Genomic DNA, 26,456 nt, shown 5'->3' with positions numbered 1-26,456 from the left:
CGCCGAGCGGCCGGGGAGCAGCGCTGCACCGCGCAGGGGCTGCACGTCTCCCTCCTCACGTCCTGCTCTGCCCTCCCACGGGGCTGCCTCTGCCTGGCGCTGGCAGGCTCCTCATTCAGCACTTTGCTCTGCTCCAGGCGAAAAGCGCGGACAGCGCTTTGGTTGCTCGCGAGCAAGAGACCGCGGCGCGGGGCGAGCCAGCAGCAGCAGGGGCAAGTTGCAAGACTGCCGCAAGGAAGAGTTACAATCTGGTGAAGAAGAAGCTAAACAAGACGGTGCGTTTGGCGCGGCTGCGGGAGGAAGAGATGCTCCGGGACTCCGCTTCGGCCCCGGAGCGGCCCGTGCTGGCCCGGGGCGCGCGGGGCTCGGCCGCGGGGCGCGCGGGGCAAAAACGGACACCCGGGCAACAGACACACGGACACGCGGACCAACGCTCCCAGCGCTTCGGCGGCAGCAGCGGCAGCAGCAGCAGCGGCAGCAGCGGCAGCAGCAGAAGAGCAATACAAGAGCAGCGGTTCTCCAGACCCTCTGCGTTCCTTCTCCTGTTCCTCCTCTCCTTCTCCCAGTGTCCCGCATCCCCTGTCCCGCTCTCCCTTCAGTGCTCCACCCCCTCCGCCCCTTCCGCGGCCTCCCTCTCCCCATGCCAGGCCGGGCCATGCGCCCGGCCCGCCCCCGGCCCCGGGCGGGGCTGCGCCCTCCCCGCCCCCGGGCGTCCCGCCGCGGTCTCGCCTCCGCCCGGCTTCTGCCCTACTGGCGGTGGCGCCGCTGGGCGGGCATCAGTGCCTGCCTCTTGGGCAGCACTGTTAGCCTCTGGCTCCGGCTGGCCCGGCCCCGGCCCCGGCCCCGGCCCCGGCCCCGGCTCCTCCCGGGACCCGCCGAGGAGACAGACGGCGCGGCCGCTCCCGCCGCGTCCGCGGCGTCTTCCCCGGTCCGAGCTCTTCCGCTCGGCAGCGCGGCCCCCGCCCCCGAGCCGCCGGTGTCCCCTTCGAAAGAGGCAACATCTGGGGATACCCGGCCCGGGGCGGTTGAGGAGCGCCCGGCGGCCGTTTCTGGCCCCGGGCCGAGCGCTGACAGCCGCGTCTCGCCGGCAGGGAATGCGCTGCAGGGCCTGAGGGAGCGCTACCTGGAGGGTTCGCTGCTGGGGCGCGGCGGCTTCGGCAGCGTCTTCGCGGCCACGCGGCTCTCGGACGGCGCCCCGGTGAGTGGCGGGGCCGGCGGCGGGCGCAGGAGGCGGGGGGCAAAGGAGGGCGCAGGAGAAGGAGGATGGGGCTCGGCAGGGCGGGCGGCGAGCTCAGCCCGCTGCTCCCCTTGGCTTGCAGGTGGCCATCAAATGGGTGCCACGGACCCGCATCCGTCATTGGGGCGAGCTGGTGAGTGAGCGGGGGGGATGGGGTGGGGGTGGTGGGCAGCGGGAGAAGGCGGGGCATGACGGGCGGGGATGAGCCGAGGCCCGGGAGGGTGGAAGGCGCCAGGACGCCTCGGGGGAGAGCGGGCGTGGGGGCAGCGGAGGGCGCAGAGCATCCCGGGCTGGGCGAGGGCTTCCCGAGCCCTGGCACGGCATCAGCCCCACTGACGGCATCGTGCTCCTCCCGCAGCCCAACGGCACCAGCGCACCACTCGAGGTCGTGCTGCTGGACAAGGTGTCCACCGGCTTCCCTGGTGTGGTGCAGCTCCTCGAGTGGCTCGAGCTGCCCAGCAACGTGGTGCTGGTGATGGAGCGGCCGGAGCAGTCTCAGGACCTGCTCCATTTCATTCGAGCGCGGGGCTTCCTGTCCGAGGAGGTGGCACGGGAGCTGTTCCGCCAGGTCCTGGAGGCCGTGCGGCACTGCACCAGCTGCGGGGTCCTTCACAGGGACCTGAAACCAGAGAACATCCTGGTTGACCTGGCCACGGGCCAGGCCAAATTGATTGACTTTGGCTGCGGCACCTACCTGCAAGACACAGCCTACACCAGCTTTGCAGGTGAGTCCTCACCAGGGTAGGCTCCCGGTGCCGGCATCTCGCGGCCCAACCTGGCTGTGGCAGCGGGGATTCTCCCTTTTGATGCCAGTCATGGGACCGAGTTTTCAGCCCAGTTGCTTTTGAGTGCGGGTGGCCGGGGGGCCATCTTCCAGCCCTGCTGGCAGCCTTCGCCAGCCACTCTGCCCAGGACTGGCGCTGGGGCTGGGGCAGCCAGTGTGACAAAAACACACCCATGGGTGGGGGTAGCAGAGGGGGGGGGGCCAGAAGCTGTGCACCCGCCGGTTTGGTGTGCAGGCAAGAACCGGCTTGGACTGCTCAGCTCGCCTTGTTTGCCTTGGCTTCAGAATGTTTTTTTGGGGCAATGCAGGCAGGGAGGGTGAAGGCATGGTTTTCCCACCCCCGGCACTGAGCGGGTTTTCCCTTTGCATGGAATGCTTGAGCCTTGCCAGGGCTTCCGCTGCCCTCTTGTGACACCGGTGGCTTCTTTTACAACCCCCAGTTTGTCCACAAGTCACAGGCGCTGGCGAGAGGGCAGCGGGTCATGCCGCGTGCCACCGGTGCGGCCCCTGCGTGCCCAGGGATGCTGGGGCGAGGCTCCGGGAGCAGGCAGCATCCCGCTAATGAAGTGCCTCTCTATTCCGTAGGAACACCAGCGTACAGCCCCCCGGAATGGACCCATTTTGGCTGGTACTACGGCGAGGCAGCTACCGTCTGGTCCCTGGGCATCGTGCTGCACCAGATGGTCTGCGGGCGGCACCCGTTCCCGAAGGGCCGGAACATCAGCTGGGGCCAGCTGTCGCTCCCAGAACGGCTCTCTCAAGGTGGATGCTCATCCCTGCGGCACGGGGGGAATAGCAGTACTGGGAGACAGCAGCGGGCTCATGAGCATCCCGCTCTGGCAGCTGCCGAGGAGGTGGCACATGCCTCGCTCTCCTGCTCTCCTCCAAAACAAAGAATGGATGGGAAAGTTCAGGCACAGCTCGGAGCCCCCATGGCATGGCCTGGGCATGGCAATAGTGGGGCAAAGCGGACAGGAGCCTTCTGCAACTGACCGGCGCTTTCTGGTTTCTCCCCACAGACTGCAAGGAACTGATCAGATGGTGTCTGTCCCTGCACTCCTTGGACAGGCCCTCATTAGAAGACCTGTCGTGTGATCCTTGGCTGCAGGATATTCATCATCCATAGAAGAAGGGAGAGAGCCACAGGCACACTTTGATCCAGGGAGCCGGTAAGTTACAGCTCCACACGTGCCTTGGCCAGAAGAAGCCAAGAAACGCAGGCTTTTTTGCCCTGCCTGTATTGCTGCGCAGGGGTCGTCAGATGGGGACCCGCAGCCCTTGTGCTGGCGCTGAGCTGCTCTTCCCAGCACTGGTGGCCGCCGTGCAAGCTGCTTTTGCTTGTCCTGCTTCACTGACAGCCGGGGCCCTGGGCGGGGCACTGACAGCCTGCTCTCAGCCGCAGGGAAGAAGGAGCCCCTGGAGAAGCTGTACTCCTGCTGCTGCTGGAGACATGGAGGACGACGTCAAGGATGGCAAGCTCTTCCTCGACCTGGCCACCGGCAAGCTGAAGATGATGGGCTTCGATTCTGGCACCTTCTTCAAAGCCAGGCTCCACAGCGAATTTACAGATGAGTCCACAGCCAGGGGGATGCTCCCAGATTTGGGCATTGCACGGCCTGGCCGGGAAGCAAAGGTTCCCCCCTTTGCTGGGGCGGATGCAACTAATTCTTCAGCCGGCTGCCAAGCTGCTTTTCGGCAGGGCGGGCGGGATGGGCTGGGGTGCTTAGGAAATGGGAGTCGGCCCCTGGCCCTGCCAACAGCCCCCACCGCCCACTGTTCCCCGGGCTGGGGCTGGGGCAGCCAGCCCGACACAAACAAGCCCCCATGGCAGGAGCAGAGGTGGCACTCCAGGAGCTGTGCACGGGCTGCTTTGTTTTGCAGGAAAGGAAGGGCTTGGGCTGCTCCACTCGGCTTGTTTGCTTTGGGCTCGCTGTGCCTGTTGGGGGTCAGTGCGGGGGGGAGGGGAGAAAGCGTGGGCTTCCCTCGCCCGAGGGTGGGTTTTTCCCCAGCATGTAGGGAAGGTTGGGCCTTCCTCAGGCCCCCAACAGAGAGAAGACTTTTTACCTTTTTTCTTGTTTCTCCTTTTTGTCTGTAATCCCTTTTCATTAATTTGTTGTTTGTTTCCCTTAAAGGAGGTGTTGTAGGTGGTGTCCAGTCTGGATCGGGAAGTGCTTGGGACCAGCTGCAGCGTGGATGGGACGGGGCCTTGGAGAAGGCTGAGGACATCGCTTGGGAGCAGCTTTTCTTCCGGCGGCGGGTGGCGTGCGGTGGGTCCCCGTCTTCTTGGCACGGCTGGGATAAGGGCTTTTGGGAGATGGCAGCGAGCACAGGAGCATCCCAATGGGCAGCTGCTGAGGAGGTGGATCTGCCACGGCTGGCTGCGGGCGGTGGCACGTGTCCTGCCATCCTGCTCTCCTGCCAAAGGCAGCAGTGACGGGCGGCTTCGGGCACCGCTCTGAGCACAGCCAGCACGGCCTGGGCACCACGGGCGGCTGGGACAAGGGGGACAGCAGCCTTCAAGTGACGGGCGGTTTCTGCTTTCTCTCCTTGCAGCCGGGCTCTGTGGATGCTGAGGCTGCTCTGGGCTCCGCCAGGGCTCTGCTGCGGCTCAGCACCGGGCCGGAAGAAGCCAAAGAAGAACCGGTGTGAGCCGCAGCAGAGACGTGCTCGAGCATTTCGGCAACGCAGCTCAAGCCTGCAGAGTGCACGCCTCCAGGGGAAAACATGACACCCCCCCCACCCCCAAAATAAACTTGTTCAATAACTTGTGAAATGAAATCAATCTGGGATGACCCCAAATGGCATTTCTCAGCTTGCTCAAGCTTTAGCTCAGCCCTTCTCTGAACAGTTCTCTGCCCCGCCTGCCTTTTACTTCACAAGTGCTCCCTCTTTTCCCCCAGTGAGTTGCCAGCTCAGGGCAGTCTCTGTCGCACTGTAGCCTTCCTTGATGCCTTTGACCACGAGGAGGAGCGAGCCCCAGGTTTAGGGACTCATCCTGTCACTGGCAGAAGAACAGCAATGTCTCAGAGGTCCGGTGAGACCTGAGTGTCATTCAAGAGCTGCCCTCCAGGCCTCAGCTCTCCTCACTGTTAGCTTCCCACTGCCCCTTTTCCTCGTCCTTCCAGCAGGATGAGCTCTGTGAATGCCCTTGACCCTCCCCACTCCTGCCAGCCCAGCCACCCAGCTCAGTTTGGCTTAAGCTGAAGCTTCTTTGTCTCCTCTGGCACGCCAGTGCAGTTCCCTCTGCGGGGAGCAGCAGCCCCAGAGCACAGCAGGCAACAGCGCAGGCCGCACCTGCACCGGCTCCCCTCCACGCGTGGCTGGGCTCTTGGTGGCAACTAAATGCTCCCTGTTTGCAGCTGTCCCTGGAGGATGGCCCCAGGGCAGAGCCCAGCCCGGCTCCCACTGCATCCCCCGGAGCTTGGGGCAGACAGTGGTCCCAGAGCTGAGGTTCATGGTGCGCAGCCGGCGCTGTGGCTCGCAGTCGGTGTTTGCAAGTGTTGCGTTCTCACCTCCTGCAACTTGTGGGGAAAAGGAGCTGTGCGGCCGGGCCAGCACTGCCCCTCTGGGCAGTGACACGGCTGAAGGTCTTTGCTGTTGCAGAGGAGCCGGCATGGAGCCTTAGCAGGGCCTGGCAGGTGTGGAGCCGGATCTCGCCCGCTGTCCGGGGCTCGCTGCCCGCCAACCGCCCCCACCCGCCGCGCTCCCTTCTGCAGGGACGGAAGGCTCTGGCTGCACAAGGGTTCCCATAATGTCTTTGTACCCGTGGCTGCGGAACGAACACGGAGAGCGAAAGTGTCAGTCACGTTGCTTGCACATTCCTTCCTTTAGATACAAGGCACAGATCTCTTAAAAGGATAGGCAGGGATAGAGATTTCCCACATAGCCCTCTTTGGCGTAACTCACCTTGTAAGCTGGCGTCAGGGGCATTTTTTTCCCGGCCCTGTGGGAGTAGGTGTCCAAGAGCTGAAGTGAGCAGCATTTAGAAGCAGTTTCAAGATTTCTAGGCAGGAAGTGGAGCTGACAAGCATCTGTGTAACTCACCGTATTCATCGTGGAGACACGAGACCTGGAAAAATCCCAGCTCTCTGTGCATTTGTGCAAAAGGGGGAAGCAGCAGAAAGACTTTGTGTCTGCTTGTCCAAGCTCCAAGGAGCTGGGGTGGCAAAGGGTGGCCTGGGCTGGTGGCAGGTGAAGTCCTGTTTCATGTCATCATAGAGTGGCACAGGACAAAGCTAAAAGCACCCACAGCCACACTGATGAAGTCTTTCTGATGCTGCACATCCTAGAGGAAAAGCTGCTGTCACACAATCCATTGGTATTTATAACTTTTATTTGCAATACTTTAGGTCCAAGTTTCAAACCGCAATATTTTTACACTCAAGACACGGTCATGCACAATCCATATTTCAATTTCCTATTGCTTCAACCACAATTTAAAATAACTTAATATTGACAGCAAAACGCAAAATCTTTAAAAAAGGATGCTGAGGTCAGTGAGATGGATCCATGCCATCAGCACATTTGCAAAGTAAATAACTTTGTTCTCTTTTTAAAAAGATCAGTTACCTCTTAATCCAAAGTTACAGAAGATTTTTCACTACACATTTGGTTTTTTCTCTTTCATATTTTTTCTGGTTTTTCTTTTTTCTAATTTTTTTTTTTTTAAGAGATAACACGTCTTAAAAAAGGATTGTACAGCAAAATGAGATACATTTCTGCTCAACAATGAAAATGTAGGCTCCTCCTCTGTTTACTTTTGTCTGGATACCCTGAAGAAAAAATCTAGCAGACACCAGCAGAGGTGTAAACGGGTTGCTTTGGACTAAAGTGGAGTTTAGCACTGGTGACATCCTGACCCAGTCAAGAGTTGCAGAATTCTTTTGCAGATCTCGAACCATGTCCTTGCGGGCACAGCACCTGCAGTGCTGATGCACCAGGGCACGAGAAGAACTCTGTTATTCCCGCACCGAATTTGGGCTCTGCCCAAGCAGGAGGTGCTGCAGTGCTTTGCTCCTCGTTGCCGTGTGGAGCAGCTCCCTTCCTGCTGGCTGAGCTGCTCAGGCAGAGCCCGGCAGCTCCTGACCCTGAAGGGCTGAGGCCTTTCCCCTGCTGCTGTGCTACAGACGGATTCAGCAGCATTGCTGTACGTGGGGATACACAGCGGGACCAAAAGCAGTTGCCTTTGTAGACCCTAAGCTGAAAGGTGAAAAATCTCAAGAGACGAGGATGGAAGAGACTGGCAGGCTGCCTGTTTGCTGTGCTGCCCCACTTGTGAGCGGCCCAGCTTTGCGTGAGGCAGAGTGAGAACAAGGGGCAGCTCCCTCCCTCCCAGCCCCGCAGCCAAGGGGTCCCTCCAGTCCTGGGGCTTGGGGCACCATCAGAAGCTTCCAAGCAAAGGTTATCTTTGAACTTGCTCATTCATGAAATGCGCACGGTCATGAGCGCTCTGATAGATGTATCCACCCATTAGTGAAACATGGATTGACCTTTCTGTATTTGGAAGCTGGACAAGGCCATGAAATCTGACATCTGGCCTTGTTTGGGGCTGTATGGTCCAAGTCAACTCCCTTGCTTCCTCCTTGAGCCCTGGCCAGGCTTTGGGAGAAACAAACGGGAGAATGAAACCAGATGTTCCCACGCTAGAAGTGCTGTCGGTTTGTTAGTTCAACACTATCAAAGGTGGGCCCTCTCACAGGGAGGTTGGAAGCCTCACCTGTGAGTGGAGGCACCTGCAGGAACTCCCAGTGTCCGGGAATGGCTCTCCAGTCCTTGGCTGTGACAGCTTCCCCCAGCTGATGGGTGGCTCTGGGTGATGGTAAAGTCTGAGGGTAACTGCTGCTGTCTCTTTCTTAATCACTACGGGCAATCTTTGGTAGGGATGATTGGGTGCATTGCTGAGCTTCTCCTTTTGTGATTCTTTGCTGCTTTGAACTACAGTAAATGACGCTGATTCCTTGAGTTGGTGTCTATGTCTTTGGTCCTGACCCTGCCCACTGGTAAAACAAATTTGATATAGTCTGGCCGGATCTCAACAAAATGCTGCTTTTTAAATGTAAGTGTAAGGAATCGGTCCCATCCAAAATTCCCGCATGGGAAGACCTTCCCTAGGGTTTGCTGGCTGTGGCGTGGGCTGAGGTCGGAGCTCCGTGCGAGCAATGAGGACGTCAATTGAAAGAAGCTGAAGCACTGGATGTATTAAAATGCATCCCAAAATTGCATATGGAAAAAGGAAAAGAACTTGTGGGTTTGGGAAGATGAGGGTGAATTTTGTTAACAGCATCTCAGAAACAGCACCAACAGAAGGAACGATTGTTGTTGAAACGCTCCCACATGGAGCGACAGAAGAAGTTTTTAATCTTGAGCTTGGATTTGTTTGAGCAAAGGAAATAATAATAATAACAACGAGAATAATAACAAAAAATAATGATCTACATGTTCATAATAAAATATAATAAAAATCGATGTTTATGTTTTCACATGTATATAATGACATTGTGAAATAATGCTCCAAATACCCATTTGTTAGCTTTGGCTGCTCAGGGATATAAGACTAAATACGCTACAGAAAAGGACTGGCCAGGACCCCAGCATCGCTGGGAAACTGTGGGAGATTGTATACAACAGATGAAGGAGGAAGGGATGAAAGTGGCTGTTTTTATAGGGTTTGCTGACGCTAGGACGTGGAATGCTTTGTCTGTTACTGCGAAAAATAAAGTGAGTAAGACTGCTGGGTTTTTCATATCCCAGACTACCCACAAGCTGCAGAACTGATTGAACAGATGAAGGGGTTGTTAAAAGAGCAGTTGAAAAATATAGGAGATGGGAATGTGTCGCAATGAAAAACCCACCTCCCAGATGTGCTCCATATCCTTAACAATGGGCCCACTGGGGAAATGGAAACCCCCTGGATGCGCATGGCTGCACCCAATTTGCAAATAGAACCACGGACAGTGACACTTTGACTTCCTGGGAAATTGTTCCGGGGGTGATGGTCCCTGACAGGGCCATCGCAGAGGCTGCAGGGCTGGACCTTTACGCATTAGAATTAATTAGGAAAAATCAGAAGCAAATGAGAATTATCAGTACCGGCAGAGGAATTCAGGTTCCTCCGGGACACTTTGGTTTGATAACTGCCCACTCAAGCTTGGCCTTGACAAGTGTTCATATGGTGGGAGGAGTGGTTGGTGCAGATTATCAAGGAGAAATTAAAGTAGTTCTGTTAAACAATAGTGAACAACACTGGATTATTCAACCCCACGGCAGGGTAGCACAGTTATTGATATTGCCAGTTTTTAAAACAACCGTGAAAAAAGGACATCCACTTCACATCACTACTGTTCATGGAGATAAAGGGTTTGGATCCACCAGTCCTAATCATGGAGCCAGAGTGTGGGTCCAGAGGCCAAATGGCCTGCCCGAGCCAGCTGAAGTAAGAGCTGTAAACAAAGACAACACTGTTTGAATCCTGAAACCTGGGTGAGAAAGATGGGCACATGTCCCTGCAGCCAAGTGTTCTGTGAGAGAACAAAGAGATGTTACAGGATATTGTTTTGCAGAGCCTGCCAGACCAAATCTCCCTGTTTGCCCCAATGGTCCCTTTGGAAAGTGCTCTGATCCACGGCGCTCGATGTGAAGACTGATGTGCCACTGAGTGAGTGACTTCTGCAGACAGAAAGGGACCACTTAGCAGTGAAACTATTGTTGATCTTGTTGATTTAATGTTTTCCTTGTAATCGGAGCACTGGTTGGGAAAATAGATTTCTAACAGCAGGAGCAGAGATAGGGAACTCATTTAACCTCAGTAATTGCTGGGTGCGTGGAAGTCCAGAAGGATTCGATGACTGGCCTTGGCTGGCCCATCTGGCCCAACCCAAATGGTGGGTTAGAAACTTGAGCACAGTTCACGATAAAAACAGAGCTCTAGACCGAGGGTGGCGATCCCCGACCGCTGCCTTTTCATAGAAAAGGCATTTCTTGCCTAAATCGGATAAAGAGGAATATGTGTAGGAAAAAGTGTCTGTGGATGGATGTTGTCTCCTGGAATAGGTTGTATGCACCCACACTGTAAACTGTTCAATTGCAGCCAGTATAAAGGGAAATGGAATCAAACTCACGGACAGCTCTTTAATCATGGCTGGGTTAAGCGTTCCTATGAAGATTGTGAAAAGATACCCTTAAAGCACTTCCCGTATGATATTTTGGCTTGTCAACAAAGAATTTCTAATACTTAAATCTAAGATTGTAGGATGAAAAGAATTGTTATGAAGGTTGCAGTTCGTCTCTAGGTCAAAGGACTGATTGAAGGAGTGAGGCCTGAACAACAGGCCCTGACTGAGGCCTGAACAACAGGCTCTGAGCCAAAGTTGACATCTAGATGAACCTTCCAACCAAATGTTCTATTTGTATCTGCTCATTAACAAAGCATTAGTAGCAATATGCTCTATGTTCATTGGTGAAACACGGATTGACCTTTCTGTATTTAGAAACTGGACGAGGCCCCATCTGGCCTTGTTTGGGGCTTTAGGATCAAACTCCCTCGGTTCCTCCTTGAGCCCTGGCCAGGCTTTGGGAGAAACCAAAGAGGAGAATGAAACCAGATGTTCCCACACTAGCAGTGATGTCGGCTTGTTTGTTCAACGCTGTCAAAGCTGGGCCCTCTCACAGCGAGGTTGAAGCCTCGTTGCCCGCAAAGGTGGATGCACCTGCAGGAACTCCCAGGGTGCGGGAATGGCTCTCCAGTCCTTGGCTGTGACAGCTTCCCCCAGCTGATGTGAGGATGTGGATGATGGCAAGGCCTGAGGGTAACTGGTGCTGTCTCTTTCTTAATCACTACGGGCAATCTTTGGTAGGGATGATTGGGTGCTTTGCTGGGCTTCTCCTTTTGTGATTCTTTGCAGTTTTGCATTCTAATAACTTACACTATTCCTGAACTTGGTGTCTGTGTCTTTGGGGCTGACCCTGCCCACTGGCAAAACAGACGCTGAGGGCCCTCGGAGAACCAAAGGTGCCTTGCGACACCGTGGGGCCTCGTGTAACCAAGGGCACCCCAGTGACAGCGTGGGGCCCAAAGGAACCAAGGGGCCAGCGTGGCACTGCAAGGCCTCGTGGAACCATGGAGAGCATTGTGACACTGAGGGGAGTCTTATAATCAAGGGTCCATTGTTTTCCTCTCCCTGCCCCGGCCCCAGCCCTGCAAAGAAGCCCAGTCCTGTCTGGCCCTGCAGCAGGAACTGGAGGCACTGGAGGTGCGGGACAGTGACTCTGTGTCTGGAATGCTCAGGAGATCCTCAGCTCGGGCAGCTCCTGCAGCCCCAGGGCCCCGCTGCCCAGCACAGCAGCAGAGAGTTGGCTCTGGGGCTCCTCAGGCTGCTCCTGCTGCTATCCCAGGGACAGGGCAGCCTCTTGCCAGGGCTCCTCTGCACACACACGAGCTGCTGCTCTTCTCCTGGCCCATCCCAGCTCCCCACAGAGCCTTTCCCAGGGAAACACGTCTGTGCTGGCCTGAGCAGCCCTTGCTGTAGCCTCTGCCCTGCTGCCCACAGCCCCCGAGCTGGGGGTGCTGCTCTGCAGAGCATGGCGGCTGTGCTGCCCGGGGCCATGGGCTGCCTCTGCTGGGCTGTGCTGCTCAAGCTGGGAGACAGAGCTCTGCAGCTGATGGTGCTCCCTGCACGGACCCCCTCCCACACAGGCTCTGCTGTGGCCATGGAGGGTGCTCCGAGGTGCCTGCCTTGTTCCAGGGCTGGCGCATGGGCTGGGGCTGCCCTGGATCCTCCTCTGCAAGTTCCCAGAGGGTCAGACAGGTCACTGCCCAGACTCCTTTCCCTGTACCTGCTGTGTCCCCTGGGGCTGCAGAGCTCTCATGGCTCACAGGAAACATTCAGTCCTTTATCTCTGGGTGAGCCCACCCTGGACAGGCCTGTGCCCAGGGAGCTCCACTCACGGCTGATCCCTGGCACACACTGTCCCTGCAGGTCCCCTGCGTTCTCCTGGCAGCTCCCAAGTCCCTCCAGAAGAACATTCCCCTGCCATCAGGCCTGGCACAAGCTGCAGAGCCCCAGGAAGGTTCATCACAGACCATTCACCATCTGGTGGGCACTGGCCACCACCAAGCAAAACCTGAACCACACCTGAGTCTCTTGAAGGCCACACTGGGACCCTGATCTCATCCCACTGAGCCCTGGGAGAACAAGGAACACAGGCAGCCTCTTTAGAGTCTCTTCCTTGGGCCTCTTCCTGACAGTGACTGTGCAGGGAGAGCAAAGCCTTCCTGCAGTGCCTTCAGGAGATGCCCTTTGCTGATGGAACTGCTGTGGCGGAGCCCAGCTGTGTCCCAGCAGTGCCCATGGCCTGTCCCTGCCTGTGACACGCAGCAGGACTCGCACCACCCGCACAGAGCTGTTGGCCTTACACCATCACAGCAGCTCCAAAGGAGAGAGTGGAAGTAATAAGAGAGGAGCTCTGAAAAGACCAAGCTCTGCTGCTCCCTGGCTGTGCTGCTCTGCTGGGACTCTTCCCTGCCCCACCCTGCAAAACTGGTCCTGCCCTCCAGCTTCAGGGATGGACTCAACCAAAGGATCTTGAACAAAGACCTTGCTGATGGGTCCTTTCTTTCATGTGAATACACACAGAGCAGACTCCTCATTGACACAGTCCCTGTCAACAGTCCCATTCAGCCTGTAAACAGGGAATAAGATGCATAACAAAATCTTTTGGGTACAACATTAACATAGGAGAAGAAAAAAAGCCCCCAAAGCACCACCACCAAAACAACCTGAGAAGGCAGGCTGGGCCTCTAATGATTACACTTTAGCCTATGGAGCTGAAAACAGGCAGGTTTTTGCTTCTGGAAAGCATCCAGTCATCATTTTCCTCAGGGCATCCTTGAGCTCCTGGTTCCTCAGGCTGTAGATGAGGGACTTCAGGGCTGGAGGCAGCACCGAGTACAGAACTGGCAGTGCCAGGTCCACGGATGGGGAGGACCTGGAGGGGGGCTTCAAGCAGGCAACAAAGCCAGTGCTGAGGAACAGGGAGACCATGGCCAGGTGAGGGAGGCACGTGCAAAAGGCTTTGTGCCATCCCTGCTCAGAGGGGATCCTCAGCACAGCCCTGAAGATCTGCCCATAGGAGAAAAGAAGGAACACAAATGAACCAAAAGTTAAACAGATGGAAAACACAACAAGCCCGAGTTCCCTGAGGTGGCAGTGTGAGCAGGAGAGCTTGAGGATGTGTGGGATTTCACCCAAGAACTGGCCCAGGGCACTGCCCTGGCACAGGGGCAGGGAAAATGTATTGGCCGTGTGCAGCAGAGCATTGAGAAAGCCACTGGCCCAGGCAGCTGCTGCCATGTGAGCACAAGCTCTGCTGCCCAGGAGGGTCCCGTAGTGCAGGGGTTTGCAGAGGGACACGTAGCGGTCGTAGCACTCGACGGCGGCGAGGAGGGAAAACTCCGCTGAAATGATGAAGACAAAGAGAGAGAGAAAGAGAAAGAGAGAAAAAGAGAGAAAGAGAGAAAGAGAGAAAAAGAGAAAGAGAGAAAGAGAGAAAGAGAGAAAGAGAGAAGAGGAAGAGGAAGAGGAAGAGGAAAAGGAAGAGGAAGAGGAAGAGGAAGAGGAAGAGGAAGAGGAAGAGAGAAAGAGAGAAAGAGAGAGAAAGAGAAAGAGAAAGAGAAAGAGAAAGAGAAAGAGAAAGAGAAAGAGAAAGAGAAAGAGAAAGAGAAAGAGAGAGAAAGAGAAAGAGAAAGAGAAGGAGAAAGAGAAAGAGAAGGAGAAAGAGAGAAGGAGAAAGAGAAAGAGAAAGGGGCTGTGCAGCACCTCCTGCGTAGGAGGTGGTTGTGGTGTCCCAAAATGGAATTGTGCATGGCTTTGGGGACAGTGGTGCAGATGGAGCCCAGGTCGGTGAGGGCAAGGGTCAGCAGGAAGAAGAACATGGGCGTGTGCAGGTGCTGGCCGCAGGCTCCGGCGCTGATGATGAGGCCGCTGCCCAGGAGGGCAGCCAGGGAGATGCCCAGGAAGAGACTGAAGTGCAGGAGCTGCAGCTGCCGCGTGTCTGCCAATGGCAGCAGGAGAAAGGGGCTGATGGAGCTGCTGTTGGACATTGGCTGTGTGTGGACATGGGGACCTGTTCATGGAGAAAAGTCAGTGACAGCTTAAGGGAAACGGCTCTCAGCCAAATCAAAGCCATGTCCCACAAATGCTTCTCCTGTCACACACTGACACCTTATGGGGATTCAGAGTGTCGCCACGGAGAACGGCTTTGGCTGGCCTGGGGCCTTGCGAGAGACGAGAGACGGGGCGGGCCGGGGTCGCGTCTGGCAGGAGGCGAGACAAAGAGCAAGAGGCGAGACAAAGAGCAGGATAGTTAACGGGAGATTGGGCGAGGAGATGGTAATCTGTAGCCCTTGGAGATGTAAAACATATAACCTTAGAAGCTGAAGTTTGTAGCTGCTGAACTGTGGGTTTGGAACAGTATATAAAGATGTGACTCGTGCGAGGAAATTTGGCTTTGCATGCGGCCGGCGAAGTCCGTGTTCCATCACCGACAACACCCTTCTGTTTTTCTAGCAGATCTTCCTTCAGCTCCAGCCGCAGCCCTGCTTGGTGCTGGCTGCGTGCGACATGAGTTTCAGGGCAATTGCTCCGGGGGGTTTTATAATTCAGCCTTGCTGTGCAGAAGTGGGAGGGGGACAGCCACCTGTCCTGGTGTTACACTTTGAAACCCCAGCTAACACAAGGGCACTCCCAGGGCCCAAGAACAGGAATGGCAAAAGCTGTTAAAGTGTTCTAGAGGTTTTTACAGCTCCTCTTCATCTCCCCGGCTGACTGGTTTTGGATGTCAGAAACACTCAGCATTGCTGCTGCCCTCGGGGAGAATAGAGCGAGTTCTGTGAGGCAAGGCGGTGAGTGGAGAGTGAGGGGAGGTGCTCTGTCACTCTGTCCTGTTCCAAGATCCTCTGGGCTTTCACCCTTGTCAGACAGAGGATAATCACCCTCCCATATTTCCCTTAGAAACCATCCCAACACTGCTGAGAGCAGATCGATCCACCACAGCCCATCAAATGTCCACCCCCTTCTCGAGGTCTCAGCCCCACATTGGTAGCCAAATACACACATGGCTCATTGCACCAACCCAACAGCACTTTGTCCATCATCAAACTTCTGTGTCTCACTGTGGGGCTTTCAGGTAACACAAAGATGCTACACGACCTGTTTGCGTCCTGGAGGGAAGCTCCGAGCTTAGGGGGAATCCTCAAGAAGAAAGCCAAGTGTCCTAATGATGGCATTGGATGTAGGGAGATGGAGCTCCTTCCCTGGCTGCATTGCCCACAGCCGGGCACTGGGGCCAGCGTCACCCTGAGCCAGCTGAGCCAGCTGTGCCCCCTCCCAGAGCCCCCCAGTGCCAGGCAGATGCTCCCGGCCCTGTGCTCTGCAGAGGGAACTGGGCCCGGGACCGCAGAGCTGCCCCACAGCTCTGCTGCAGCTCTGCCTGCACAGGAGGGGCTTCACGCCTTGGAGCCCCGGCCCTGAGGGCAGAGGCTTGGCTGAGGGAGAGAGGAGGGGAGGGGGCTTGTTCAGAGGGAGGGGCTGCACTCGAGGGCATCCTGTGGAGGTCTCTAAGCTCTCCGTGCCACAACATTTCTGCCTTTTGTTTTCTCTCATTGCCTGATCTTCTCTCTGCTTGCTGAAGATCTTCCTCCTGGAGATGTTTCCCTGTGCCTGATCTCTTCCTGCCAGCACTCACAGACCCCATATCTCTGTGCACTCTCCTTGGCCCTACAGAAACCTGCCTGTTTGCAGGGCACTGGCTGGGGACAGGTTCTGTTTGCAGGTGGGAGAAAGGACAGGTCAGACTAAGCCTGGCGGGTCCAGCAAAGGTGATGCCGGTGCTCTCCGTGGGCAGAGGAGTGCCTTGAAAGCACTTTAGGAAACTCCTGCAGAGCACTCAAGTTACACTTCCCATGCCTTAGGGACTCTTAAAAATGAAGAATTCCTTTATCACTTCCCCCCCTCCCATTCCGCAAGAGTAGGAAACGGAAAACACTCTCAGGAAATTTCATCTTTATAGAAAGGCTTGTCTTGGAAATATTACTGGACTGAGCCTAAGCCCTGAGCATGTCCTCATGTTCTACACCAGGGATACTCAGAGAATGTACTTCCTGAATCCACAGTCAGTGGTATGTTCCAGCTTGAGGAGATCATTTCAGGAACTGCAGCTGCTTTGTCCTGCAGCCAGAGGCTTCCTGTGTCAAGGGCTGGGAATGATTCTCCCCCGGTCACTTGTCAGCATCTTCCCAGCCCTAACTGATGGAACCCCTCTGTGCCTCTGTGCCGTGCCCGGGCTGGCTGCAGGCAGTGCCCCAGCTGCCGGAAAGGCAGATCCTGTCCCTCCCTCATTGCTCGGGACTCTTCCCGGGGCACTGGGATGTGGGCATGTGCAATGCCAAGGGCAGGACCATGGGGTGGCCCCTGCCATGCTGCTGAGCAGCAAAAAAGAGGCAATGAGGCCCCAGGGCTGCAAGGGTCACTTGTCTCCCAACTGGCCCCAGGGGCAGGGACAGCAGCCCTGGCCAAAGTGCTGCAGAAGTTGCCTCTGTCAGGGCCTTGCAGCTTCTGCACATCCCTCTGCCCTCTCCGGCCCAGGCTGTCCTACAGTGTCCGTGCCCTGTGTCTCTGTCCCTGCAGGCTGTCCTCATCCCCCCGGCTGCCCCACCTCCCCGGCCCCTTCCTTTGCTGATGGCTCTGCGGCCTGCCTGGCTCTGCCTTGGCACGCAAAGCCTTGGGCTGCTCCAGACTCCTTCTGGGGGACACGTGGCACCACAGCACTGCCCTGGGAGAGAAATTCCTTTCTCCTTGTGTCCAGTCTGGACCTCCCCAGCTGCCCTTTGCATTAATTCTTTCTTTTGCCGGCTGTTCTCTACTATGTCAAAAGGATCCACCATCTCTGAAACCACCCTTCAAGCCCTCCCAGGACTCTCCTCCACTGTCCTCAGGCTCCACTCCACTGAGCACAGAGCCCCTTTGTCCCTATGTAGTGATCATGTGCTTGAGGCCACGGGCACCTGGACAAGAAGGTCGGTTCTTTTCTACAGGAAGGAAACCACAGAACCCCAGTGTTTTGAAGGCAGATGAGAGGCAGCCACCAGAGGCCAAGGCAAGCCAGACCTGTCTGTCCTTGCAGCTTCTGTCTGAAAGCAACCCTTGGACATATGGGGAGTTTTGGAGGTGGAGTTCCATTTCAGCTGTGGGTGCCTGGACCGGAATGACAGCTCTTCTCCCCAGGAAGGAAAGGGCAGAGCCCCAGGGTTTCAAAGGCTGATTAGTGGTGGCTCAAGGAGGCCAAGGCCAGCCAGACCTGTTTGTCTTGGCAGCTTTTGTCTTGGAGCGATCCTTGGATAGAGGGAATTTGGGAGGCCAAATCCCAGTTTTGTCCATGGACGTCTGGCCAAGAAGGACAGTTCTTTTCCATTGGCAGAAAAGTGAGGAGCCCCAGTGTTTCAAAGGCAGATGAGAGCTGGCCCTCAGGAATGCAAGGGGAGCTGGCAGCTTTTGTCTGGGAGCTATTCCTTGGATAGATGGAATTTCAGAGGTGGATTCCCAGTTTTGGCCATGGATGGCTGGACTTGAAAGATGTTTTTTTCCATGGGAAGAAAAGCACAGCCCCCCCGTGTTTTGAAGGCAGATGAGAGGTGGCCCCTAAGAGGCCAAGGCCAGCCTGAGCTGTCTGTCCTGGCAGGTTTCACATGGGAACAATCCTCGGATAGAATCAAATTTGGAGGTAGAATCCTAATTTCAGCCATGGGTCCCTGGAGGAGAAGGACAGTTCTTTCCCACAGAAAGGAAAGCAAGGAACTCCAGCATTTCAGGGGCAGATGAGAAGCAACCCTCAACATGCCAAGGTCAGCCGGACCAGGCAGGTGGCCCCAGGGGGCCAAGCCAACCAGTCCTGTTCCATGTTCTTTGGATCCTTGGGGCCCTGCAGCATCACAATTTTGTTCCCCTGAGGCCCAGCAATATCACAGTGGTCTCCTTGGCTCTACAGCGGCACAAAGGCCCCTTGCTTCCATGAGGCCTTGCTGTGTCCAAACGGTTTCCTTGCTTCCATGGGGCTGCAAAATAACACTATGGCCCACTGGTTCCATGAGGTCACAGAGTGTCACAGTGGTCTCCATGATTCCATAAGGTCCTGCAGTGTCACAATGGCTCCTTGGTTCTATTGGGCTCCCCAGGATCACAGTGGCCCCTTGGTTCCACAAGGCCTGGCTGTGTCACACTGGCCCTTTGCTTCCATGAGACCTTGCAGTGTCACAATGGTTTCCTTGGTTCTATGAGGCCCTGTGGTGTCACAATGGCCCCTTGATTCCATTGGGCCTCTTACTGTTACGTAGTTCTTAGTTCCGTGATGCCCTGTAGTGTCACAGTGGTCTCCTTGGCCCCATGGTGCCACGCAGTGTCCCAAGGGCCCCTTGGTTCTATGAGGCCTGGCTGTGTCACAATGGCCCCTGGCTCCCATGAGGCCCTGTGATGTCACAATGGTCTCATTGGTTCCACGAGGCCCTGCAGTTCCACAATGGCCCTTCGGTGTCACAAGGCCTTGAAGTGTCATAATAGTCTCAGCGGGTTCCCCCGCTGCTTCACAATGGCCTCCTTGGTTCCGTGATGCCCCGTAGCGTAACAATGGTATCCTTGCTTCCACACAGTCAGAATGGCCCCGTGGCCTCATGGAGCCCCACAGTGTCACTGCGATCCCCTTGATTCCACGAGGCCCTGCCGTGCTACAATGACCCCTTGGTTATACAAGGCCCTGCGGTGTCACAATGGCCCCTTGGTTCTGAAGTGTGCAAGAGCCTAATCATAGGAGAAAGGCTCCAAAAAATGCTTTGTCATTATCACTGCTCAGCACCAGAAAGGCTTCAAAAGTGCTTCGTCATTATGGCTGCTTATCATAATCACTTTTGAACGCCTGGAAACTACGTGCCGTACGGGCCGTGCATAGCCCGCCTGGAGGCCCATAAAAAGGAAGGCAAAACTGGTGCAAAATGTGGAGGCGAAAGCGAAAGGTAGAATCCCTGCCCTTTGCCTTTCCCCACACCACCACCACCGCCAGCCACGAGACACCCTGAGGCCTCCGGGAGCCGACGCCGCCCGCCTGGGGAGAACCCCCCAATCCTTCACCCTGGACTGAAATCCCGAGTGAGCTGTGCAACCCCTACCCCTGCTCCTTCGTCCCAGGCGGACCGAGGTTCAGCTGCAAGCATGGAGCCTGCATCTCGGAGGACGGGCCGCCGCTTTCCAGCCAAACTGCTCCAGAGATGGGAAGAGGCAGATAAGACGCTTCAAACAGCAGGAAAAAAAAAGGCAAAAACTTCTCCACTTCCCCCACCCTGTCTCAGCAGCAACAAAGGTAGCACAGTGTGGTGGTGACTTATCCTATGCTTTTAGAGTAACCTTGGCTTTTTCTAACTCTTCTCTACTTTTCTCCTTCTTTCTCTTTGCCTCTCTTACCATTAGATAAACAGATACCCATTTTTTTGGCACCAACATTTAATCTCGTTTGGTTTTAATCTCGTCTCTGGGAATATTTTGAACCTTCAAAGTTCTTTCCTTTTTATACTCAGAGATTTTGTTTTCTTTGCCCTTCTGGGTGTAAATCGGATAGTAACAAAGTGTCATAATGGTCTCCACGCTTCCATGAGGCCCCACGATGTCACAATGGACTTTTGGTTCCATGAACTTTCGTTCTGTCAGCAACAGTCTCCTTGGGTCCGCAGTGTCACAATGGACCCTTGGCTCCATGAGGTTCAGTAGCGTAACATGGACGCCTTGATTCCATGAGGTTGTGTAGTGTCACAATGATCTCCTTGCTTCTGCGGCCCTGCTGTGTAACAATGGGCCTGTGGTTCCATGAAGTTCTGTACTGTCAACCATGATCTCCTTGCTTGCACAGTGTCATAACTGACCCTTGGTTCCATGAGGCGCCTGGCCTCCAACAGCCTCTAAGAGACCCTTATGGCCCCTCAAGGCCCCTCACAGCCCCTCATGACCCCTCGGTGCCCCTCACAGCTCCCCAGGGCCCCTCATGGCAGCTCACAGTCCCTCACAGTTCATGGCCCCTCATGACCCTTCACAGCCCCTAACAATCTCTCATGGCCCCTCACAGCACCTCATGGCCCCTCATGGCCCCTCACGGCCCCTCACGGCCCCTCACGACTCCTCATGACCCTTCACAGCCCCTAACAAACCCTCATGGCACCTCACAGCCCTTCACAGCCCCTCATGGCCTCTCACAGCCCAAGGCATGGGACTCCTTCCGAAGGAGAAGAGATCGGGCTCTGCTTGTTCTCCTTTTATTTTGGTCACTTCACAGTGATGAGTAAAGGAAAGCTGAAATGGAGCCTTTCCCCAGCATTTCCCTCTGGGATAATTGCGGGGCTGAAGCTCTGTGCTGGCGCTGGCCCATGTGTGAACATCGCTGCAGCCCCCCACAGCCTTTGCTGTCCCCCGTGTCCATTCCCGGTCCCTGAGACCCGCCCAGCTCTGGCAGCAGCAGGAGCCACCGCGCAGTGGGCCCTGTACCGGCACAGCCGGGGCTCCCGGCCAAGAGCAGCAGCAGCGCCAGCCCCTTCCCACCTGCTTGTGCCTCGGCTTCCCAAGAGGTTTTTCCCGGTGAATTTCTGGACTAGAGACACAATCAGCCACAAACAGACCTGATTCCTCAGAGCCCGGCTGTGCTGCCCTGATGCAACCTTCAGAGAAAGAAAGGATCCGGTTCCAGCACTGTTCCCAGCACTGTTTCACTCATCCTCAGGTGACAGCAGGAGGCTTTTCTTGCATTTGCCTTGGGAATTACAGATCATGGCTGCTCTTCCCCCTCTTCTGGTTGCCACTTGAATTTTATCTGAAAAACTGCAATTGCCTCTTTTGATCGGTGCTAGCCACAGTGCTTTTCTGATGGGGAATTCAGATGCTTTGTTGCAGGCATCCTGATTAGCAGATCTTGAAATGTTCACAGGTCTATAAGCAAAAAGTCGAGGAGAATGAAAGCCATACAGGCCACATTCACAGCGCTCAAACACAGCCCTGTTGCTGGTGCTCTTGAAATAGAATCAGCTGCCAGAGGCCAGCACAGAAATTGCCTCTGGAGTGTGGAATGAAACGAAAAAATCCACCGGGAGAAAGAGGAAGCAGAACTTCTGCACTCGCTTCATTGCTTCTTCCCAGCAGCAGGAGACGTGGATGTCCAGAGGTACGTCCCGCTGCTGCTGACCACAGTGAGAGCACAGCCTGCTGCCCAGTCCCAGCGGGACCCCGAGCCCAGCCCGGGGAGCTCCCGCAGCGTCGGCAGCTCAGCGGACGCGGTGCCAGGGCCGCAGCCCCGGGAACACGCCCGCCCATTGTGGGGCAGCGGCGCAGGCCCAATGTCCTGCGGCCCAAACTTGCTGCTGCTGCTGCTGCTGCTGCTGCTACGCAAGGCCCATCCTTCTCCCCCTGCTCCTCTCCCAGCACGGCGCAAATTGCACCTCGCGGGATGCTTCCCCAGAGGCTGCTCAGGCGCCCCGCTCCTCTTTCCACCTGAGCGTCACTGCGGAGGAATCTTTGGCGCACTTCCGTAAGCCCGGGCCTCTCGCTTCGTGCTGAATCGGGGATGCAAATGGCCTTGTTAGGAAAGTCAAAAGCCAAGGGAACGGATTAGGAATTATTCAAAAAAAACTACCCTTCTTCCAGGCAAGGTACACCAAGTCATTTCCCGCATTTCTCCTTTGCTGATTCTTTCAGTCGCCTGCTCGGCGAGCTCCAGCTTCTTCTGCTGCTTCCTGTGAACCGATTGCACTCTCGATTTGAGCACCAACGCACCAGATGTGCAAGCATCTACGCTGAACTCAGAAACCAACTGCCTCTGTCAGACCATTTTCACAGTCCAGCTCACTTGCAAGATGTCCACTGAGAGCTTGGAAGGATTAGCCCCCAGCTCTCCACTTCTGGCTGCAGGCTCCGGAGATTCTTTCTCTCCATTCAGCCAGCCTAACAATTGCTGCTACCCCCTCCTCCTGTTTCCTTAGCCTACAACAGTAACAACGAAAACCTTACCCACGGCACAACTCGCTAGTCCACCAGGAGGAGAAAGGACAAGTTGTCAAGCTCTCAAAACCTTGGTCCTGCTTTGCTGCAAGAGTCCTGCTGCACGCACAGTGTGGCAAGCCAAGAGAAGCTGCATGTGATGGCACATCTTGTGACAGGAGCTCCAGCTCGGTCTCCAGGAAAGGGTCTTGAAAAGAGCAAACATCACTGTGGACAAGATTCTTGCAAAAGCAAAACAGCTTCCCAGAAGGGACATGCAAACGGAAAGAAACAACCCAAGATGTTCCCGTATACTATTAATTGCTTCCCTTCTATGCTCCCCTTTTCTGTCTTGCACTAGTTCTACCTCACAGTCCTTCCAAACTGATCTTACCTCAAACACCTAGGACTTAGCAAGTTTGAGACACTCTACAATACCAAGAGCTACACACAGCTTGCCTTCTCCCTGTTTGGCTTTGAAAGCAATGCTGGAGACCCCAGAAGCCTGCCAAGGGAAGATTTTAGAGCCCAGTGCCTTGCTCGGCTCTGGCTTCTAGAGACAGGGCATGTGCTCCCATGGGACTGCACCCTCAGCAGTGACAACAGACAGCAGCAGCAACAAAGGTGATTCCCATGACACTGTCGCAGGGCTCAAGACTCCGTGTCTTGGCTTCACATGGCAAAGCTCACTGTCCGTTTGGACAGACTCAGCATCCAAACTAGTCTGCTTTTCTACCTGTGTCAATGAACAGAAGGAGAGGGAAACCAGCCAGCAGTTTCTTTGCAGAGAGGGCCTTTGTTCCAGGCTGAAAGTGCTGGATTGGCAGGGAGGAGGCAAACAGCTGAGAGCTTAGCTGCTCTATTGGACCGGCATCAGAACTCAGCAAAAAGAGTGTTTCCATTCTTTTATTTGAAGCCTCCTATCGGCAGTCTCCGATTTTCACCTGGAACCGGACAAGAAAACAGCAACAGCCCTGCCGACGAGGGCACCGCGCCGGGCACGGCCCCGCCGCTCGCACTGCCCACGCCGAGCGGCCGGGGAGCAGCGCTGCACCGCGCAGGGGCTGCACGTCTCCCTCCTCACGTCCTGCTCTGCCCTCCCACGGGGCTGCCTCTGCCTGGCGCTGGCAGGCTCCTCATTCAGCACTTTGCTCTGCTCCAGGCGAAAAGCGCGGACAGCGCTTTGGTTGCTCGCGAGCAAGAGACCGCGGCGCGGGGCGAGCCAGCAGCAGCAGGGGCAAGTTGCAAGACTGCCGCAAGGAAGAGTTACAATCTGGTGAAGAAGAAGCTAAACAAGACGGTGCGTTTGGCGCGGCTGCGGGAGGAAGAGATGCTCCGGGACTCCGCTTCGGCCCCGGAGCGGCCCGTGCTGGCGCGGGGCGCGCGGGGCTCGGCCGCGGGGCGCGCGGGGCAAAAACGGACACCCGGGCAACAGACACACGGACACGCGGACCAACGCTCCCAGCGCTTCGGCGGCAGCAGCGGCAGCAGCAGCAGCGGCAGCAGCGGCAGCAGCAGAAGAGCAATACAAGAGCAGCGGTTCTCCAGACCCTCTGCGTTCCTTCTCCTGTTCCTCCTCTCCTTCTCCCAGTGTCCCGCATCCCCTGTCCCGCTCTCCCTTCAGTGCTCCACCCCCTCCGCCCCTTCCGCGGCCTCCCTCTCCCCATGCCAGGCCGGGCCATGCGCCCGGCCCGCCCCCGGCCCCGGGCGGGGCTGCGCCCTCCCCGCCCCCGGGCGTCCCGCCGCGGTCTCGCCTCCGCCCGGCTCTTGCCCTACTGGCGGTGGCGCCGCTGGGCGGGCATCAGTGCCTGCCTCTTGGGCAGCACTGTTAGCCTCTGGCTCCGGCTGGCCCGGCCCCGGCCCCGGCCCCGGCCCCGGCCCCGGCCCCGGCTCCTCCCGGGACCCGCCGAGGAGACAGACGGCGCGGCCGCTCCCGCCGCGTCCGCGGCGTCTTCCCCGGTCCGAGCTCTTCCGCTCGGCAGCGCGGCCCCCGCCCCCGAGCCGCCGGTGTCCCCTTCGAAAGAGGCAACATCTGGGGATACCCGGCCCGGGGCGGTTGAGGAGCGCCCGGCGGCCGTTTCTGGCCCCGGGCCGAGCGCTGACAGCCGCGTCTCGCCGGCAGGGAATGCGCTGCAGGGCCTGAGGGAGCGCTACCTGGAGGGTTCGCTGCTGGGGCGCGGCGGCTTCGGCAGCGTCTTCGCGGCCACGCGGCTCTCGGACGGCGCCCCGGTGAGTGGCGGGGCCGGCGGCGGGCGCAGGAGGCGGGGGGCAAAGGAGGGCGCAGGAGAAGGAGGATGGGGCTCGGCAGGGCGGGCGGCGAGCTCAGCCCGCTGCTCCCCTTGGCTTGCAGGTGGCCATCAAATGGGTGCCACGGACCCGCATCCGTCATTGGGGCGAGCTGGTGAGTGAGCGGGGGGGATGGGGTGGGGGTGGTGGGCAGCGGGAGAAGGCGGGGCATGACGGGCGGGGATGAGCCGAGGCCCGGGAGGGTGGAAGGCGCCAGGACGCCTCGGGGGAGAGCGGGCGTGGGGGCAGCGGAGGGCGCAGAGCATCCCGGGCTGGGCGAGGGCTTCCCGAGCCCTGGCACGGCATCAGCCCCACTGACGGCATCGTGCTCCTCCCGCAGCCCAACGGCACCAGCGCACCACTCGAGGTCGTGCTGCTGGACAAGGTGTCCACCGGCTTCCCTGGTGTGGTGCAGCTCCTCGAGTGGCTCGAGCTGCCCAGCAACGTGGTGCTGGTGATGGAGCGGCCGGAGCAGTCTCAGGACCTGCTCCATTTCATTCGAGCGCGGGGCTTCCTGTCCGAGGAGGTGGCACGGGAGCTGTTCCGCCAGGTCCTGGAGGCCGTGCGGCACTGCACCAGCTGCGGGGTCCTTCACAGGGACCTGAAACCAGAGAACATCCTGGTTGACCTGGCCACGGGCCAGGCCAAATTGATTGACTTTGGCTGCGGCACCTACCTGCAAGACACAGCCTACACCAGCTTTGCAGGTGAGTCCTCACCAGGGTAGGCTCCCGGTGCCGGCATCTCGCGGCCCAACCTGGCTGTGGCAGCGGGGATTCTCCCTTTTGATGCCAGTCATGGGACCGAGTTTTCAGCCCAGTTGCTTTTGAGTGCGGGTGGCCGGGGGGCCATCTTCCAGCCCTGCTGGCAGCCTTCGCCAGCCACTCTGCCCAGGACTGGCGCTGGGGCTGGGGCAGCCAGTGTGACAAAAACACACCCATGGGTGGGGGTAGCAGAGGGGGGGGGGCCAGAAGCTGTGCACCCGCCGGTTTGGTGTGCAGGCAAGAACCGGCTTGGACTGCTCAGCTCGCCTTGTTTGCCTTGGCTTCAGAATGTTTTTTTGGGGCAATGCAGGCAGGGAGGGTGAAGGCATGGTTTTCCCACCCCCGGCACTGAGCGGGTTTTCCCTTTGCATGGAATGCTTGAGCCTTGCCAGGGCTTCCGCTGCCCTCTTGTGACACCGGTGGCTTCTTTTACAACCCCCAGTTTGTCCACAAGTCACAGGCGCTGGCGAGAGGGCAGCGGGTCATGCCGCGTGCCACCGGTGCGGCCCCTGCGTGCCCAGGGATGCTGGGGCGAGGCTCCGGGAGCAGGCAGCATCCCGCTAATGAAGTGCCTCTCTATTCCGTAGGAACACCAGCGTACAGCCCCCCGGAATGGACCCATTTTGGCTGGTACTACGGCGAGGCAGCTACCGTCTGGTCCCTGGGCATCGTGCTGCACCAGATGGTCTGCGGGCGGCACCCGTTCCCGAAGGGCCGGAACATCAGCTGGGGCCAGCTGTCGCTCCCAGAACGGCTCTCTCAAGGTGGATGCTCATCCCTGCGGCACGGGGGGAATAGCAGTACTGGGAGACAGCAGCGGGCTCATGAGCATCCCGCTCTGGCAGCTGCCGAGGAGGTGGCACATGCCTCGCTCTCCTGCTCTCCTCCAAAACAAAGAATGGATGGGAAAGTTCAGGCACAGCTCGGAGCCCCCATGGCATGGCCTGGGCATGGCAATAGTGGGGCAAAGCGGACAGGAGCCTTCTGCAACTGACCGGCGCTTTCTGGTTTCTCCCCACAGACTGCAAGGAACTGATCAGATGGTGTCTGTCCCTGCACTCCTTGGACAGGCCCTCATTAGAAGACCTGTCGTGTGATCCTTGGCTGCAGGATATTCATCATCCATAGAAGAAGGGAGAGAGCCACAGGCACACTTTGATCCAGGGAGCCGGTAAGTTACAGCTCCACACGTGCCTTGGCCAGAAGAAGCCAAGAAACGCAGGCTTTTTTGCCCTGCCTGTATTGCTGCGCAGGGGTCGTCAGATGGGGACCCGCAGCCCTTGTGCTGGCGCTGAGCTGCTCTTCCCAGCACTGGTGGCCGCCGTGCAAGC

The 26,456-nt window shown here is 57.2% G+C and overlaps 3 protein-coding genes across 3 annotated transcripts; 2 read left to right on the top strand and 1 right to left on the bottom strand.

Moving 5' to 3' along the window:
* Window positions 1–640: 640 nt before the first annotated feature.
* LOC138101972 (serine/threonine-protein kinase pim-1-like) lies at window positions 641–3,147 on the top strand. The gene is made up of 5 exons (XM_068999717.1): window positions 641–1,198; window positions 1,320–1,370; window positions 1,596–1,962; window positions 2,607–2,783; window positions 3,041–3,147. The coding sequence occupies exons 1-5, from the start codon at window positions 641–643 to the stop codon at window positions 3,145–3,147; spliced, it is 1,260 nt and encodes a 419-aa protein (XP_068855818.1).
* A 9,688-nt stretch (window positions 3,148–12,835) lies between these two features.
* Window positions 12,836–14,830, bottom strand: LOC138101996 (olfactory receptor 14J1-like). Its single transcript, XM_068999743.1, has 2 exons — window positions 14,818–14,830; window positions 12,836–13,473 (listed from the first exon to the last, which is right to left on the bottom strand). Exons 1-2 carry the CDS (start codon window positions 14,828–14,830, stop codon window positions 12,836–12,838), a joined length of 651 nt encoding a protein of 216 aa, XP_068855844.1.
* Window positions 14,831–23,740: 8,910 nt separating this feature from the next.
* LOC138102072 (serine/threonine-protein kinase pim-1-like) lies at window positions 23,741–26,253 on the top strand. The gene is made up of 5 exons (XM_068999831.1): window positions 23,741–24,304; window positions 24,426–24,476; window positions 24,702–25,068; window positions 25,713–25,889; window positions 26,147–26,253. Exons 1-5 carry the CDS (start codon window positions 23,741–23,743, stop codon window positions 26,251–26,253), a joined length of 1,266 nt encoding a protein of 421 aa, XP_068855932.1.
* The last annotated feature ends 203 nt before the right edge of the window (window positions 26,254–26,456 follow it).

The sequence above is a fragment of the Aphelocoma coerulescens genome, unplaced genomic scaffold, assembly GCF_041296385.1.
Source record: "Aphelocoma coerulescens isolate FSJ_1873_10779 unplaced genomic scaffold, UR_Acoe_1.0 HiC_scaffold_60, whole genome shotgun sequence".
Lineage (NCBI taxonomy): Eukaryota > Metazoa > Chordata > Aves > Passeriformes > Corvidae > Aphelocoma > Aphelocoma coerulescens.
The sequence above is the reverse complement of the archived record's forward strand: the minus strand, read 5'-3'. Positions and strand labels throughout refer to the sequence as shown.

What these genes read in the sequence shown, in the direction of transcription:
- LOC138102072 (XM_068999831.1), top strand. Translation starts at nt 23,741, where the DNA reads ATGCCAGGCCGGGCCATGCGCCCGGCCCGCCCCCGGCCCCGGGCGGGG. An exon ending in AGCCTACACCAGCTTTGCAG is followed by an intron (nt 25,069 to 25,712) that starts GTGAGTCCTCAC and finishes TCTATTCCGTAG; the next exon opens with GAACACCAGCGTACAGCCCC. An exon ending in CCCAGAACGGCTCTCTCAAG is followed by an intron (nt 25,890 to 26,146) that starts GTGGATGCTCAT and finishes TTCTCCCCACAG; the next exon opens with ACTGCAAGGAACTGATCAGA.
- LOC138101972 (XM_068999717.1), top strand. Translation starts at nt 641, where the DNA reads ATGCCAGGCCGGGCCATGCGCCCGGCCCGCCCCCGGCCCCGGGCGGGG. An exon ending in AGCCTACACCAGCTTTGCAG is followed by an intron (nt 1,963 to 2,606) that starts GTGAGTCCTCAC and finishes TCTATTCCGTAG; the next exon opens with GAACACCAGCGTACAGCCCC. An exon ending in CCCAGAACGGCTCTCTCAAG is followed by an intron (nt 2,784 to 3,040) that starts GTGGATGCTCAT and finishes TTCTCCCCACAG; the next exon opens with ACTGCAAGGAACTGATCAGA.